The sequence below is a fragment of the Elgaria multicarinata genome, chromosome 1 (assembly GCF_023053635.1).
Source record: "Elgaria multicarinata webbii isolate HBS135686 ecotype San Diego chromosome 1, rElgMul1.1.pri, whole genome shotgun sequence".
NCBI lineage: Eukaryota > Metazoa > Chordata > Lepidosauria > Squamata > Anguidae > Elgaria > Elgaria multicarinata.
This window is the reverse complement of record NC_086171.1, coordinates 8567756-8586312: the sequence shown is the minus strand read 5'-3', so window position 1 is coordinate 8586312 and position 18557 is coordinate 8567756. Positions and strand designations below refer to the sequence as shown.

The 18557-nt window shown below is 46.2% G+C and overlaps 1 protein-coding gene across 1 annotated transcript in view; it reads right to left on the bottom strand.

Moving 5' to 3' along the window:
• LOC134392376 (vasoactive intestinal polypeptide receptor 1-like) overlaps nucleotides 1–8032 on the bottom strand; it is a 48797-nt gene extending 40765 nt beyond the window's left edge. Inside the window, exon 1 of the mRNA XM_063116701.1 lies at nucleotides 7972–8032. Within this exon, the coding sequence (XP_062972771.1) occupies nucleotides 7972–8007 (36 nt within the window). The 5' untranslated portion in view covers nucleotides 8008–8032. The remainder of the gene's footprint in view (nucleotides 1–7971) is intronic.
• Nucleotides 8033–18557: the final 10525 nt, after the last annotated feature.

The window sequence follows — 18557 nt, the reverse complement described above, 5'->3', positions numbered from 1 at the left end:
GGATCCCGGGTGGGGGAGATAGGGGGGAAGGCCGGACCGGCAGGAGAGGGGGATGGCAGAGGGCGGCACAGATCGGGGACGGGGAGGGAGGGCGGAGGGTGGCACAGATTGGGGAGGGATGGCGGAGGGTGGCACAGACCGGGGGGAGGGCGGAGGGCGGCACAGATCGGGGACGGGGAGGGAGGACGGAGGGTGGCACAGATCAGGGAGGGAGGGCGGAGGGTGGCACAGATCGGGGAGGGAGGGCGGAGGGTGGCATAGATCGGGGAGGGAGGGCAGAGGGCGGCACAGATCGGGGGAGGGCGTAGGGCGGCACAGATCGGGGATGGGGAGGGAGGGCGGGGAAAGAGTGGGCAGAAGGCATGGGAGGGGATCAGGAGCAGATGGGGGGCTTAAGTAAAAAAAACCACTTACCTTCTCCGGAGTCTTTGGGGCGCACGTGGCCCCTTTAAATACAAAAAAAAATGGCCGATGCTGCAGGGCTTCCGGAGTCCCTGCGCGTCGTGCGTGTTGGAGGCGGGGCGGCACACGCTAAAGTTAGCGCGCCGTCGCCCCGCCTCCTTGCTGGCATATCCAGCATCGTCTAGCAAGGCCCTTGGAAACAGACTGGTAACCAGTGCAGCTGGTGCAGTGTTGTTGGGAAGCTCAAGGACTAGTCTGAGCTATTGGGAGGAAGGTAAGGCATTGGGTGCCATGGTTTTGGAGGGCTATCAACAAGCAGAAAAAGAAGTCAAATAGGGTGAGGAAAGGTTTTCTTTCATTTAATTATTTAAAATATTTATATGCTGCCTTTCAGAGCAGAAGCCTTCCCAAGGCAGCTTAAACATCCAAATTCATATAATTAAAAAACCCGAGTAAGGACTGAGTTTGTTCACCCTGGAGAAGGCCAGAACTACACCAAGCAAGATATAACACATTGGAAATGCTTTGAAAAACGGTATACGGAACGTGTCCTGGGTCCCAACAGTCATCATTGTACTTCAATACCATTATAATGTCGTAGTGTAGATCCCGCCTGAGAGACAATATAAGATAGATAGCCATTTTCAAATATTTGAAGGACTGTCATGTAGAGGATGGAGCAAATTTGTTTTCTGTTGCTACGGACGACAGGATGCAAACCAATGACTTCAAATTACAAGAAAGGGCTTTTAACGAAAGATGTACGGTAACATGGAATGCAGAAAATATAAACACTGGCATTTCCTTCTAATCAACAGTGCTAGCCTGTGCTTATTACATTTCTTCAATAGCTCAGAGAGGGAGCTATATTGAAGTGCTGGTAATGTGTGCATTTATTAATGTGAACTGGTTTAATTAATCAACTTTTTAAATGGTTAGATCATTAACAATATTACTTAATTGGTGGACAGCTGCATTTTTTTAGTCTGCCTCCTACTTACTGAAAGTTCTCCAGTCCCTTAAAAGTATTCCACCAAAACACGAACTTGGCCCACAATGAAACAAAATGGATTATTTACATGTCACTTGTTCCAGCAACTATTCTTTAAAAAACAGAAGACTTATTTCAAACTAGTAGTACAAAGTGGTTACTTAATCGGAGTTGCATTTCCTAATATGGGCCTCATCTACACCAAGCAGGATATTGCGCTATGAAAGTGGTATGAAAGCAATATATAAAAGGCAGGAGCCACACTGCTGCTTTATAGCGGTATTGAAGTGCACTGACAACAGTTGGGGCCCATTGATACAGACCATATTTACTGCAATATCCTGCTTGGTGTAGATTAGGCCTGAGTGCCTTCCTTGCCCCTTCAACTGGAGACAACCAAGTCTTCTATCAAAGGAGAGGAGGAACACCTTATCCCTTCTCTGCATTACTAGAAGTATAGCTTCCAAATCACGCGAGGTACTGCTTTCTCTCTATTCGGCCCTGGTTAGGCCTCATCTAGAGTATTGCGTCCAGTTCTGGGCTCCACAATTCAAGAAAGACGCAGACAAGCTGGAGCGTGTTGAGAGGAGGGCAACCAGGATGATCAAGGGTCTGGAAACAAAGCCCTATGAGGAGAGATTGAAAGAACTGGGCATGTTTAGCCTGGAGAAGAGAAGATTGAGGGGAGACGTGATAGCACTCTTCAAATGATTGGGGTGGACTGGAGAAGCCTGATAGCACTCTTCAAATACTTAAAAGGTTGTCACACAGAGGAGGGCCAGGATCTCTTCTCGATCCTCCCAGAGTGCAGGACACGGAATAACGGGCTCAAGTTAAAGGAAGCCAGATTCCAGCTGGACATCAGGAAAAACTTCCTGACTGTTAGAGCAGTACGACAATGGAATCAGTTACCTAGGGAGGTTGTGGGCTCTCCCACACTAGAGGCCTTCAAGAGGCAGCTGGACAACCCTCTGTCAGGGATGCTTTAGGGTGGATTCCTGCATTGAGCAGGGGGTTGGACTCAATGGTCTTGTAGGCCCCTTCCAACTCTGCTATTCTATGATTCTATGAACCAGACAATGCTGACCTCATGAATAGGAATGGCGAGTGTCTGTTTGGGTCTGCGAGGGCAGCGGACCCCCCCCCCCCGCAGCAACTGGCCCTCACAAAACTAAGCAGATACATACAGTGTGACCCCCCAAGAGCACTTGAGTGCAGGTCCTCCCTGGCTTCCGGGATTGCACCCCTTCCCCCTGCTAATGAAGGCTGTCATTTACACAGCGGGGTAAATACGCAATTATTTATTTTATTTATTTATTTATTTATTACATTTTTTATACCGCCCAATAGCCGAAGCTCTCTGGGCGGTTCACAAAAATTAAAACCACAGTAAAACACCCAACAGTTTAAAACACAATTACGAATACAGTATAAAAAGCACAACCAGGATAAAACCACACAGCAAAGTTGATATAGGATTAAAATACAGAGTTAAAACAGTAAAATTTAAATTTAAGTTAAAATTAAGTGTTAAAATACTGAGTGAATAAAAAGGTCTTCAGCTGGCGACGAAAGCAGTACAGTGTAGGCGCCAAGCGGACCTCTCTGGGGAGCTCGTTCCACAACCGGGGTGCCACAGCGGAGAAAGCCCTCCTCCTAGTAGCCACCTGCCTCTCTTCCTTTGGCAGGGGCTCATGGAGAAGGCCCCCTGTAGATGATCTTAAGGTCCGGGTAGGTACATATGGGAGGAGGCGTTCCTTCAGATAACCTGGCCCCAAACCGTTTAGGGCTTTAAATGTTAATACCAGCACTTTGAATTGGGCCCGGACCTGGACTGGCAGCCAATGAAGTTGTAAAAGGACTGGCGTAATGTGATCTCGCCGGCCAGTCCCTGTTAATAACCTTGCTGCCCTGTTTTGCACCAGTTGAAGTTTCCGGACCGTTTTCAAAGGCAGCCCCACGTATAACGCATTGCAGTAATCCAAACGAGAGGTTATTAGAGCATGGATAACTGTAGCTAGGCTATCTCTGTCCAGATAAGGGTGCAGCTGGTATATCAACCTGAGCTGATAAAAGGTGCTCTTTGCCACTGAGTTCACCTGTGCCTCAAGTGACAGTTCTGGATCGAAGAGCACCCCCAAACTACGGACCCGATCCTTTAGGGGAGTGCAACCCCGTCCAGGACAATTTCCCCAGCCATGGAAAAAAAAAACATTCCCACCGCTGCGCCAACAGGGGCCTTAAAGGCCCTATTAAGGCAAGTGTTAATAGGGCCATTTATTTATTTATTTATTTATTTATTTATTTATTTATTTATTTTATATACCGCCCTGTAACTGAAGCTCTCTGGGCAGTATACAAAAGTTAAAAGCAGTGAACATTAAAAAAAGTATACAAAATTTAAAACCATCAAAAATATAAAAACAACAGTATCCATTTAAACAACAACAGTTCTGGGGTCCATTAAAAACAAACCAACTTAGCAGATGTTGTTAAATGCTATTAAGTGCCTGGGAGAAGAGAAAAGTCTTGACCTGGCGCCGAAAAGATAACGATGTTGGTGCCAGGCGAGCCTCATCCAGGAGATGAGGATGGGGGGTGTTCTACCGCTTCTGGATGGGATTGCACTCACCCTGAAGGAGCAGGTTCGTAGCTTGGGGGTTCTTTTAGATCCATCATTGTCACTTGAGGCTCAGGTGACCTCAGTGGCATGGAGTGCCTTTTACAAACTCCGGTTGGTAGCCCAGCTTGTGGAAAATGCAGCGGCCAGATTGATTTCGGGAACCAGAAGGTTCGACCATGTAACACCTGCTCTGGTCCGCTTGCACTGTCTGCCTGTATGTTTCAGAGTCCAATTCAAGGTGCTGCTTTTGACCTATAAAGCCTTACACGGCTTGGGACCACAATACCTGACAGAACGCCTCTCCCGACGTGAATATACCCGGTCACTACGTTCAACATCTAAGGTCCTCCTCCGGGTGCCTACTCTGAGAGAGGCTCGGAGTGTGGCAATGAGGGACAGGGCCTTTTCGGTGGTGGCCCCTAGACTCTGGAACGATCTCCCTGGCGAGGCTGGCCTGGCGCCAACGCTGCTATCTTTCCAGCGCCAGGTTAAGGCTTTCCTCTTTGCCCAGGCATATGGCAGCACATCTTAATCACCCACATGTTTAGTTTTTTAACGGTTTTTAATGTTTTATGTCTGTATGTTCTGCGTTTTAGAATGTTAAATTTTGTATCCTCGTTTTTATCTGCATTTTAGAATTTCTGTAAACCACCTAGAGAGCTTTGGCTATGGGGGCGGTATACAAGTGTAATAAATAAATAAATAAATAAATAAGATCATTCCATCATTGGGGGGCCACCACTGAAAAGGCCCTCTCCCTTGTTGCCATCCTCCAAGCTTTCCTCAGAGTAGGCACTCTGAGGAGGACCTTAGATGTTGACCGCAGTCTCCATTGGCAGTGGGTGGGTAGAAACATGTGATTTCCCCAAGGGCAGGCTGGGGAAATTGATTGTGCATTTCCCTGGGAAAATTGCATATTTCTCCCTGCTTTGCTACTAGCAGCTGCCATTAGCACGGAAGGGGGAATGTGCCATTTCCTCAAGCATGCTTCCCCCCTCCCCCGCTGCACCAATGGTGGCCTTAAAGGCCCCATTACTGCAAGGTACCTCACAGGCATCCAGCAGGAGCTCACGGGGCCCAGTTCATGGGCTGTAGTGGTGGTATTATGAGAGGTAATAGGGCGAGTGCTCCCTGAACTCGCCCACCACTGGATGAATGTACCAGTCCTGTATTTTATATTTGCTGCCCACTTGATGAGCAAAGGAAAACCGGTGTCTCAGTCACAGAGGTCCTTGGGGCTGAAATGGACTCGCTTATGAACCTCATATTTGATTCCAGGTGCCCAATGCTGAAATATCATAGAATCATAGAATAGCAGAGTTGGAAGGGGCCTACAAGGCCATCGAGTCCAACCCCCTGCTCAATGCAGGAATCCACCTTAAAGCATCCCTGACAGATGGTTGTCCAGCTGCCTCTTGAAGGCCTCTAGTGTGGGAGAGCCCACAACCTCACCAGGCAACTGCTGTCGTACTGCTCTAACAGTCAGGAAGTTTTTCCTGATGTCCAGCTGGAATCTGGCTTCCTTTAACTTGAGCCTGTTATTCCGTGTCCTGCACTCTGGGAGGATCGAGAAGAGATCCTGGCCCTCCTCTGTGTGACAACCTTTGAAGTATTTGAAGAGTGCCCTCATGTCTCCCCTCAATCTTCTCTTCTCCAGGCTAAACATGCCCAGTTCTTTCAGTCTCTCTTCAGAGGGCTTTGTTTCCAGGCCCCTGATCATCCTGGTTGCCCTCCTCTGAACACGCTCCAGCTTGTCTGCATCCTTCTTGAATTGTGGAGCCCAGATCTGGATGCAATACTCTAGATGAGGTCTAACCAGGGCCAAATAGAGAGGAACCATTACCTCGCATGATTTGGAAGCTACACTTCTATTAATGCAGCCCCAAATAGCATTTGCTTCTTTTTGCAGCCACATCACACTGTTGGCTCATAGTCAGCTTGCGATCTACAACAATTCCAAGATGTAGTAACTGATTCTTCAAACCCATTGTGTTTGAAACTGGGTTGGAAACTGTCACTGACGTTTCATTACGTCGACACACACCCCTACGCATTCCAGGACCCAAATGGGAAATCCAGGGTGAAAATTTAGCCTTGAACCCAACATTTAAGTACTGGAACTCAAAACCTCAGATTTCATATGTGAAGGGAAATACTCACCTTGGAGAGCAATTTGATAGATGCTCGTAGGACAAAGGGCTCTGACCTTGGCGCTCTTTGGCCATCTTAAGCCATGCCAGTAAGGACTCAGCAGGCCAAGGTTGGAGACCAGATGTCAGGAAATAGAACCGCCCTGCTCTGATTTTCCCCTCCAAGCTTTGCACTCTGTCTCTGGCTTCAGAGGAGGAACACCCTCAATATTCTATGGCCCATCTTTCTAGAGACCATAGGATCGCCATTAAGATCCATGTTTTGGAAAATCCAATTTTGCATGTCAAGGTTTGATATTTTCCCTTTTCCTTTCTTTCCTTTCTTCCAGTTTGAAGCATGAGTGCATTCAAATTATATATATATATATGGGAGAGAGAGAGAGAGAATGAATGCACTCATGTTTTTGTGTGGGATGCCAAATTGAATTTTAGCCAAAACACACACACACACACACACACACACACACACACACACACACACACATTCTCTTGAAAATCAAATGTCACAGCGTTCTGCTGTCAAACACCAAATGTTCCCAAGAAATCTATCCTTTTAAAACACTTCTTAACGAGGAAAAATAAAGACATCTTAATCATAGTTGGTGCAATTTCTTAAAACCCCGCTCTCCAACCATATCTGAAACAAAACGTTGGTTTAGAATGCGTACATTTTCAGTGGGTCTTTGGCGAAGCTACCTCTCAAACCCAAGCTTCAAACGTTGACGGTTCTTGGGATAAATTGGGCTCTAGTGTTAATCGGAAGACCAGAGAAAATGTGTGTGTGTGTGTTTGTGTGTGTTGTTGGGGGTTTGTTTTGATCTCGAAAGAATTGTGAGTTCTTGAAGCTAGCAACTGTTCCACAGTCAATCACATTAACAAGAGAACATTAACAAGACTCATGTTCGTACAAATGTGCGTGAACAAGGAGAGCGCTCCAAATGTGAAGTTATTCTGGACAGAAGTACATGCAAGTGAAAGATACAGTAGTTGTCAAGATCCACCTTTAAACCTAACCTGAGACTTTCCCTCTATAATACGAACCTCTGTCTCTTCTCTCCGCACTACTCCTTAATAATAATAATAATAATAATAATAATAATAATAATAATAATAATAATAAATTTATTTCTTACCCGCCTCTCCACTTGGATCGAGGTGGGGATCAACAATGAATATAAAACACGTTAAAAACTGATTAAAAACATAGCATACATGATTAAAACATCCTTAAAACATCCTAAAAACATTATAAAATTTCACTAGATAGGCCTGCCAGAATAGATCAGTCTTTATTGCTTTTTTAAATGCTAAAAGACTGTCAAGTTGACGAATCTCCTTCTCCTCTTCACTTTTTTCTCTCCCCCGTCTTTCTCCTTCTATTAAAAATCCAAACGAGAAAAGGAAATCATGGCAGTGCTGGTTGTATAATACACCTTAAAGTGGGGCATGGCCCACTTCAGGGGTCCTGACCCATCAGCTAAATATGAACGCAGAATTGCATGAGCAGCAAAAATTGCCCAGATACGAACGCAGGAGGCAAAGAACCAGATCAAACTCATGTCAGCACCACATACACAAACGTGCACCTTCGTACCCTGGATGAATTGATCCAGCAGATGACACCAAATGATGTGCAAGAACCTCCATGCTATTTCACTGACAAAGATGCATCGGAAGAGTTAAACCAACCCCCTTACTTACTATTCTCTAGGACCTCAACTGAGCACAGCAGGGTGTTCAGAGAGTATGAGGGTCACTCTGGTTTATTTCACTTCCTCGAAAAAACAAAAGGAGAATCCGCTTACCAGGGGGAAGAGCAACCAGCAGAAAGTTAGCAACATCCTTCAGCGGCAGTGAGAGAGCGCCTCTCCTTCCTTGTCCTCGTCTGCCGATTCACACCAATAAAGTCCCACCTCTTGGCTACACCTTCTCTGCTCAGCGAAAAGCAGCATTTCTCCCTGCAGGCTCCAAGGCTCTTAGGTGGGGAGAACCCAGCCTCCACCTCCTCTTATTATTCAAGTGGATGAAATAGCTTCCTAGTCAAAATACACAAAATGACATCCAAAGGAGCAATAAAACCAACCGACAAACAAAAAAACCGATCCCAATACAAGACAATTAGATCATAACTCAGTAGCAGGGATAATATGGAAAGCAAACCGGCTGGCCAAACTCAAAGAATGTGCTGTCAAAGAGCCAAGTTTTAACGATGCAGTGAAAAGTGCAGAAAGGAGTGATAGGGAGCATTGCAGGGAGTTGGTGCAGCTACTGAGAAGGCCCTGCTCAAAGTCCCTCTCCAGTCTCATCCTGAGAATCAGAAGGTCCCCTGCCAGTCTCGGAGGTTGGGTCAGAATATTTGGAAGGAAGGGCTGCCTGTTGTAGAGATTATCCCATTACTTTCAAGCAGTTAGACAAGAACTTTCTTCTCTCACTCAAACAAGCACAGAACAGAACACTCTGACCCCACCCAAATATATAACTAAGTCCAGTGCTACCTAATGACTAAATTGTATAATTACAATATTACTACTGCTTCTATTATTATTATTATTATTTAAAACTTTTTTTACTTGTTTGAAATTCCAGTACACGAGTGGCAAAAAGAACTCCATTTTGCCATATGTAAATTGTGAGTTAGCTTTTCCATCAGGGCAAACTTCCTTTCATGACTACTACTACTATTACTATTATTATTATTATTATTATTATTATTATTATTATTAGCCTTTCTATTAAAAAAACCCCACTCAGATTGATTTACAACAAAATTGAAGCAAACATTTAAAACAATTTAAAACAGCTACAATCGAATATCAATAAAATACCACCAACCCATGAAACTATCTGTATACACTCTTTCCTTCTTAGTACTAATGGATTCTGAAGATGACAGTATTCCAAGGCCGAATCTACACTAAGCAGGATATTGCACTATGAAAGCGATATATAAAAGGCAGGAGCCACACGACTGACAACTGACAACTGACAACTGTTGGGGCCCATTGACACAAACCATACACTGCTTTCATACATCTTTCATAGTGCCATACCCCGCTTGGTGTGGCTCCTGCCTTATATACCACTTCCATGCTGATTTCATAATGTGATATCCTGCTTGGGGTAGATTAGACCCAAAACTGAATTCATCAAAGCATCACATTATCCTCATTGCAATGGAATGCACTGTTTCAATTTCTCAAATAATGTGCAAGTCATTTTAATGTTCAGCCAAATTCGGATAATTTCACCACCACTCCAGCTAGGTAACTAGGTAGTTCCTAGCTGGAGTAAATGACACCTCAGCTCCTCTTCCTCTAAATGTGGGTGGAGAAGACACTCCATTGACCTAACCTAGGAAGTGTATGGATAATGATAACTGAGCTTTGGGATATGTAGTTTTCTGGGCACCAGACCTCCATGCTAAAGACTTGGGCACATGGGAAAACTACATCTCCCATGCTCATGACATCTGGAACACTGATATTGCCTCAGTCAAGAACTCCTGTCACCACCACAACTGCTATATAAGTGTGAAGGGAAACGGGGCAGTGAGGTGATTTCTGGGAGTAGGGAGTGGTGAGATGATTAGAGCTGTCATATTCCTGGAACACGCTGGATCTGCTCTATATTTTAACTGTTCTCCAAATCTAAATGAATGCTGGCTTTGGTAGCCAGATGTGCTGAAATCTGCATTTTTGACTGTCATTCTCCCTGCATGTGTGTGTGTGTGTGTGTGTGTGTGTGTGTGTGTGTGTGTGTGTGTACACATATTTGCTACACCAGAGGCAGGAATTTCATCTTAATTCTGACCTGGATTTGAAGGTTCTTCTGAATTGCCAATGCATGAAATCCACTCCAATGGCCATCCAACCTCTGCTATAAAACCTCTAAGGAAGAACAGCCCCTGAGACGGTCTGTCCTATTGTCGGAAAGCTACCACCAGGACGTTCTTCCTAACATGTAGTTGAAATCCTCTTTCTTGTAATTTGAAGCTGTTGGTTCAGGTCTTACACTCTGCAGCAGACTTCCCCAACCTGGTGGTCTCCAGATGTTTTTTGGACTACAACTCCCATAATCCCCTAGCCCCTGGCCAGGGGGTTCAAGGAGTTGTAGTCCAAAAACATCTGGAGGGCGCCAGGTTGGGGGATACTATACTGGAGCAACAGAAAACAAACTTGCTCACTCAACTATGTGACAACCTGTCAAGTATTTGAAGATGACAATCATGTCACTTCTTAATTGTCTCTTTTCCAAGCTATATTTATCCCCTCCCCCCCAAAAAAGCAGAGTGACGAATGCTGCAATCTAGTACCCACTAGGACTAAGCCCTATTGAACTCAATCAGATTTACTTCTGAGTAGACATGTTCAGGATTGGGTTCAAACCGAAGAGGTGGTCATGTTCTTGAATTTGAGGGGGAAGTACCTTCCCCCCATTTTCCATGCAGTATCTTTCCCCAGTTGGTACCCATGAAACTAGATCAATTTGTGCTTCACCAGCCAAGTAAAGTTGTTCTTCCATGCGTTGTGGCCCGCTGGGTGTTTTCAACTAGTGCTGGACGAAATCCTGCCCCCTATTTTCAGGGAGGGGGGGAAACAATGCCTCCTTCTCAGGGAAGGGGGGGAAATTCAGAGAATTTTCTTCTTGGGAAGGGGGACAGGGTTTCAAAAAAACTGCCCCCTTCCCTTGGCTTTTGGAGGAACCCAACAGTTCTTAGTACATGCCTATTGGAGATCATGTGACCTCACTGGGGTGACCCTATGGAAAGGAGGACAGAGCTCCTGTATCTTTAACAATTGTCTAGAAAAGGGAATTTCAACTGGTGTCATTTCTATGCATGGAATTCCCTCTTCATCTCAACAGTTAAAGCTGCCCTCTTTTGTATCTGGTCATGCTAGCTATATTAGATACTAAAGTTCCAAAATTTGAGGTGGGCCTGGAAATAATTCCCTCACAATTTAAACAACACCGACAACACCAACAACCTAGAGTTAGGGCAGGGGTTTAGAACCACTTTCAGCCCAAAGGCCAAAGTCAATTACTGGGTGGGTGGGTGTTGCATTCCAGTTGTGGGTGTGGCCAAAGGCAAAAGGGGAGGGACTTCTCTCTGTCAGTGTGGTGTAGGGCTAGAGTGTCGGACTGGGAGTCGGGAGATCCGGGTTCTAGTCCCCACTCAGCCATGGAAACCCACTGGGTGACTTTGGGCCAGTCACAGACTCTCAGCCCAACCTACCTCACAGGGTTGTTGTTGTTAGGATAAAATGGAGAGGAGGAGGATTATGTATGCTGCCTTGGGTTCCTTGGAGGAAAAAGGTGGGATATGAATGCAATAAATAATAAGAATAAGAATAATTTTAGAATGGGGAAAAATTGCACAAAACATGGGAAGCCATCAGATGATTTGCGGTTGGGGAAAATGGGTGTGGTCTTCTAGCCAACTCCAAATGGCTGGTTTTGATTGCCAAGTTTTGCAGCCCTGAGTTAGGGATTTATTTATTTTTTTAATCTCGACTGCTTGAAGGCAGATGATAATTGTGTCAAGTTCTTCTGCTTGTCCGTCTACCCATCATTCTCCTCTCCCTCTATAAATAACAAGCAAGCAGCTATTTAGCAGTGATTGGCCCCAATGACGCTGTGCTATTTCATGCCCTGAAAGGCAGTGAATCTTGAAAAAGCTAAACTGAAGCGGTATAATTGTGACACTGATGGGATTGAAATTAAGAAAAGTGTTTTGAAGGGATGGAATTAGAAAGTGCAATCATTGGGAGAAGAGCAGAAGGCGGCATCTCCAAGGCAGGATGTGAAACCCACCATGCGGCATATTGCAGCTATAATTAAAAAAAACCAACCACATCTTGCGCTCCTTTATAAATAAGTCACTGGCGGATGGAGATGCGGGAACGGAAATTCTACACCAGCTAAGGCTCATGATGAAGGAGAGGGGAGAGATGAGGTGGCAGAGAGAGAGGAGGCTGTAGACATGTTCAAAATTGTTTGGAAGTGGGTCACAGAAATGGAATTGATTTCACTGGATCCCTAAGGGCAGGCCTGGGATCATAGAATCCTAGAATAGTACAGTTGGAAGGGGCCTCTAAGGCCATAGAGTCCAACCGCCTGCTCAATGCAGGAATCCACCTTAAAGCATCCCTGATAGATGGCTGTTTGGCTGCCTCTTGAAGGCCTCTAGTGTGGGACAGCCCATGGCCTCCCTGGTCATTGGTTCCATTGTTGTACTGCTCTAACAGTCTGGACGTTTTTCCTGATGTCCAGCCGGAATCTGGCTTCCTGTAACTTGAGCCCATGATTCCATGTCCTGCACTCTGGGAGGATGGAGAAGAGATCCTGGCCCTCCTCTGTGTGACAACCTTTCAAGTTCTCAAAGAGTGCTATCCTGTCCCTCCTCAGTCTTCTCATTTCAAGGCACAGACACCTCTCTTGGTACCCCACCATGCTCCCCGCCCCTCCCACTTCTAATTTTATTTCTTAAGATTTTGTTTTAATTATATTTTCCCACTGGTAAGTTGCCATGCTGCAAAGCAAAGTGTTGCCCTCTATTGGGGTTCAACAGAATGGTTTCATGTTTGGAACTCAGAGCTCGCCTCTGCCTCCCCCTCAATCTTCTCTTCTCCTGGCTAAACATGCCCAGTTCTTTCAGTCTCTCTTCATAGGGCTTTGTTTCCAGGCCCCTGATCATCCTGGTTGCCCTCCTCTGAACACGCTCCAGCTTGTCTGTGTCCTTCTTGAATTGTGGAGCCCAGAACTGGATGCAATACTCTAGATGAGGTCTAACCAGGGCCGAATAGAGAGGAACCAGTACCTCGCATGATTTGGAAGCTACACTTCTATTAATGCAGCCCAAAATAGCATTTGCTTCTTTATGCAGCCACATCACACTGTTGGCTCATAGTCAGCTTGCGATCTACAACAATTCCAAGACCCTTCTCGTTTGTAGTATTGCTGAGCCAAGTATCCCCCATCTTGTAACTGTGCATTTGGTCTCTTTTTCCTACAAGTTGGCGTTTTATCCCTATTCAATTGCATTCTGTTGTTTTCAGCCCAGCCCTCCAGCCTATCAAGATCACTTTGAAATTTGCTTCTGTCTTCCAGGGCATTAGCTATCCCACCCAATTTTGTGTCATCTGCAAATTTGATCAACATTCTCCGCACCACCTCATCTGACTCATTAATACAAATGTTGAAGAGTGCTGGGCCCAGGACTGTGCATTTGATCTGTCAGGATGAATGCAGTCCACCCACTAGACAGAGAAGTTTTCCAGCGTCTTGAGGTAGGGATGTGAAAATCTGTAGAACACAACCTTGTTGAGGTTCTCCAACATCCATCTCAAAGCTCATCCTGGCTTGTGTCCAGATATCCACAAATGTTTCAATTGCTGGATATATTTGTTCTCAGTCAGCATGTATGAGCAGGCCTAGTGCTAAACAAATGCAGCCTTGTTTGAATATCGTGCCTAGATATTCGGCACACGTTCCCCCAAAGTATGCATTTTTGTGTGCATATTTTTTAAAAGTACACACTCTTCTCCCATTGATTAAAGCATGTTAGTGCATATATATTTTTAGAAAAATACACTTTTTCATGCATACTTTTCAAATGTATGCATTCTCGAATGCATTTTTAATGTGCGGAGTTCAACCGTAAATTGCATTTGAGTCAGTTGCTCCATATTTGAGTTCAGGAAGTATGAATTGGGTAAATTCTGGCCTACAACGAACTAAAACAAATTCCCTATAGACAAGAATACAACCCCAATAGTAATACTAGGATATTTATGGAGCCCCTGCTGGGCTCCCAGATATGTTTTTTGAGGGGCCGCCATCAGCTCAAGGGTATGGAAGGTTTGAACTGGGAATCTCAAGATCTGTGGCTGGGACCTAACCTATAAGTTACCTGGGATGACGACATGGAGAGGAGGACTGGGCTCCTGCATCTTTAACAGTTGCATAGAAAAGGGAGTTTCAGCAGGTGTCATTTTTATGCATGCAGCACCTGGTGAAATCCCCTCTTCATCACAACAGTTAAAGCTGCTGGAGCTATACTAGAGTGACCAGTTACAAAAGAAGGCACGGCTCCTGCAGCTTTAACTGTTGTGTAGGGTGACTATATGAAAAGGAGGACAGGGCTCCTGTATCTTTAACAGTTGCATTGAAAAGGGGATTTCAGCAGGTGTCAGTTGTATATATGGAGAACCTGGTGAAATTTCCTCTTCATCATACCAGTTAAATCTGCAGGTGCCCTGCCCTCTTTTAAATCTGGTCACTCTAGTAAAGCTCCTGCAGCTTTAACTGTTGTGATGCAGAGGGGATTTCACCAGGTGCTGCATGCATACAAATGACACCTGCTGAAACTCCCTTTTCTATGCAACTGTTAAAGATACAGGAGCCCAGTCCGCTTTTCCATATGGTCACCCTAAACTCAGTTACCATTAAACTTTCCATGACTCCAGCAACCCACTTCCTTAAATGCCTTGTCATGACAGCAGGTGGAGCCTGGAGACATTGCCGGATTGCTGACTCTTGAAAGTCAACAAGCTGGTTTATGGGACAGACGTGGCAGGAAGGAAGTGGATCTAGAAATGATGCAGCTCAGAACAGTAGGGGAACGACAAACATAATCAACGGCTGTTGTAGTCCAACAGCTCTGGAAGGCTTCGGGTTGGGTGAAGATGCTTTAAAACAATTTCTAATAGCCTGAACAGCAACAAACAAATCAATTGACTTCCTAAAGATCTTTCAGATAACGAAATCCTTTGCATTTCTTTGTTATTAAAACATAAGGGGGGGAAATCTAGCATGGCAGATGGCGGAGAAGCTCACACTTTCCGGAGAGCTAACATTAAATACAGACTGATTGAAAAGTAATAAAAGAAAATTAAACACAATCCCATATGCTTCAGTTATATTACCCAGACCATCTTGCTAAATATATCCCTATAAGTTAAGATGGGGTGGAAAATGTACATAACATGTATCGACACAAGAAGAGCCCTGATCAATCAAACCAGAGATTCATCTAGCCAAGCATTCTGCTAGCCAGATGTCTATCAAAAGCCTATGATGAGGGCAATAGCCTTCTCCCACTGGTATTCAGAGATGCCCTGTGCAAAATAAGATGTTGGACTTCATGGACCTTTGATCTGCTTCAACAGGGCTTGTCTTATGTTCTCCCTCCATCTGCCACCCTGCACGTGGGAGCTCTGATACCCGCAGTCCCTTGGGTGTTTGCCTTGCAGTCCTTCTGCCTTCTTTCCTGCCAATCACACATTCACTTCTCCTGTTCCCAGGCCCTCCATGAGGTTTGCCTCCACACCCCTGTTTCTCCTTGGACTGAGATGGTTCCCCAGTTCCGTACTTTTCTACAACGCAGACATCACCTCCATTGTAGAGTTTTAACCTGGCGCGGAAAAGATAGCAATGTTGGTGCCAAACGGGCCTTGTTGGGGAGATCATTCCATTATTGGGGGGCCACCACAGCGAAGGCCCTCTCCCTTGTTGCCATCTTCCAGGCCTCCCTCAGAGTAGTCACCCGGAGAAGGACGTTAGATGTTGAACACAGTATACTGGGAGGTTCCTGTTGGGAAAGGCATTCTGTCAGGTATTGTGGCTTAGCGTGTCACCGTGACTTAGTTTGTCACGTGAACCATTCCTAACCATGGTGGCTACATAACCACAGTTTAAACATGCACACTAACCATTTACCGCAAAAGGCTTAGCAGCCTAACCATGGGTCTGAACAGGTCCAGTGAGTGAGGGGAAGGCTTGGCGTGTGTTTTGAGAATATTTGCACATGAGGGAGTTTTAGGCCTTAGCTAGACCTACCTTTTGTTCCGGGGGAGAGTTGGGGAGACCTCGCGTTGCGATTAATGTGAGAGCTCGCCCTCGTTTACACGTAAGGAGCAATCACCTCAGGAAGAGAGGCGTCGCGCCCGCCATTTTTTATGTTCTTAAAGGGGACGGAGCGCACAAACGCTTGTGTGCAAAGGTAAGTTTTTTTTAAAAAAAATTACCTACTTTCCCTGCTCTCCCCACCCTACCCCCGATGGGCGCAGCGCTCCTGAGGAGCGCTGCGCCCCATGCACGGCTCACGACTCTGTGCGAATAATCATGCGGAGCCGGGTAAACTCGCAGAAATGGGCCACATGCTCAAAAAGCAGGACCAAAGGGGAGGACACACAGGCAGGGCCGGCACCACCGCTAGGCAAACTAGGCAGCCGCCTAGGGTGGACAGACCTGATGGGCGCGGCCGTGCAGCAATACATGTCCAAGTACGGCAAGCCATAACCATTCATGGTGGGCCTCCGCTTGCGCCGCTAGGGCCGCCGCCGCCGCCCGGCCACACCACATAGCTTGCCTGGGCAGAGCCGCACTGGGTCTCCTCGCCGTTGCTGGAGCAGGACGCTCTGTGCGCGCCCACGTGCCTGAGCTCAAGTGCAGCTTAGCGGGCCAAGCAGCTCGCGCACCTTCTCTCCCCGCCTCTCTGACCACGCTCTGCCCCTCCTCTAAAGGACCTGCGCTCCCCCACCCTTTCTAGCCTCGTCAGCTGCTTCCCACAGGGACGACAGCAATCGAACGGGGCGAGGGTGGGCGCGTTTCCATCTCCTCCTCCAAAAGGAGGTGTGTCCGGTGCAACCAGGGTGGGGTGGGGGGGCGTTTTACCGGAGAAACGGCTGACGCGGCTTCCCCTGCCTGTTCCCCTACCAGGGTCAGGAGTGTGAAGGCGGTGGTGGTGGCAGCAATAGTACAGGCCGGAGAGAAGATGAGTGCAAGGCGGCGGCAAGGAGGCAGCAGCGAGGGGGGGGGGGTGGCGTTGCCTGAAAAACAAAGAGGCTCTTCAAAAAGGCCTACTTTGAAACTACAAGGCCCGGAGGAAGGAGCTCCCATGCGCTTCGCACCCGCATCCCATTAGGGCTTGAAAAACCCAAGAGCTGGCCTGCTTTGCAGCCCCGATGGGGATACATACGTGTGTGTGTGTACATACATACTAGGAGAAGCGGGATTTTTTTACTCGCTGGGAGGCAACGTGTAACTTCTCTCATCCCTACCCTCATTTACTATATTAACGAAGGCTGATGGGAGTTGTAGGCCAAAGCATATGGAAGGCCACAATCTGCACACCCCAGTACTGAAGCAACTAGTTGCTAAGAGGCACCTTATTACTTATGCTTGCAATTTAAAATAAATTTAGCGTTTTCAAGTTTTGTGCTTTTTATTTTTTCTAAAAAAAACCCCTGTTTTTAAAAATTTAAGTTGGCAATTTGTAGGGTGTGTGGGGTGTGTGTGTGGGTGGGTGTGCAAGTAGCCTTGCCAGCCTAGGGCGCAAAATAGTCTGGCACCGGCCCTGCACACAGGGACAATCCCCGGGTTTGTCCCGGAATAAAGGCTGGTCTAGCTAAGGCCTCAACCTTACCCCCAGCCCAGCGCTGTGAGTGTGCGTCCATGTGCAGCCCCTGGCTGCCCACTCAACACCTCATGCAGCCCTCAAGCCTGTACAAGCTGCCCACCTCTGCATTATAGGATGCTCCTTCATGGCACCATGTGTGTGATGCTGAGTGGAGTCTTGGGGGCAGGCGAAGAAGTAATCCCTATATTAGGCTCCCCTTCCCCAAAGCCCACACACATACATAGGGTGACCATATGACCGGATTTGCCCAGATTTGTCCGGGTTTTTGATGACAAATCCAGGAGGGGGAGGGGAAATCCGGATTTTTCCGAAGAGCAGCTCTAATGGATATTAACAAAAATCCTTATAACTCCATCATTTTTTAAGATAAAGGCATGAGACTTGGCATGATGATAGCTCTTAGGAAGGGCTTTAGTCATACCAAATTTGAAACAGATGTGTTTATCCATTGATTTTTTAGGAATTTTTTAAAATTGAGGTTTTAAAATTATTATTTTTAAAATCATCATTTTTAAAGATAAAGAGATGAAACTTTGCACCATGATGTGTGCTGTAAAATCAGACATGTGACTAAGGCTGTGTTTGGGTGGGCACGCCCCATTGGTACTGGACACGTTCCATGTTGTCCTCCTTTTTGGTTTCCAAAATATGGTCACCCTACACATACACACCTTTTAAAATGTGGCCTGGTAGGGAACGGAAATTTGTGAGATTGGGATCTCGCTATTCCTGGAGAAATCCACCTCGCTGTCTTTTCGGTTTAATTGTTTCAAATCTTTTGTACTACATAATGGAACCACGCCATGAAAGACAGGCCTCCTGTCTTCCGACATAGCTTTGGGAGAGTTCGTTTGCGGGCGGGGGTGGGGTGGGGGGGAGAGTGACTACCTTAATTATGAACCTTTCCTTTTGATTCTAATGGTGACTCGGGCAGTCACAAAAGCATCTGACATTACGTTTGTGGCAGCAAGA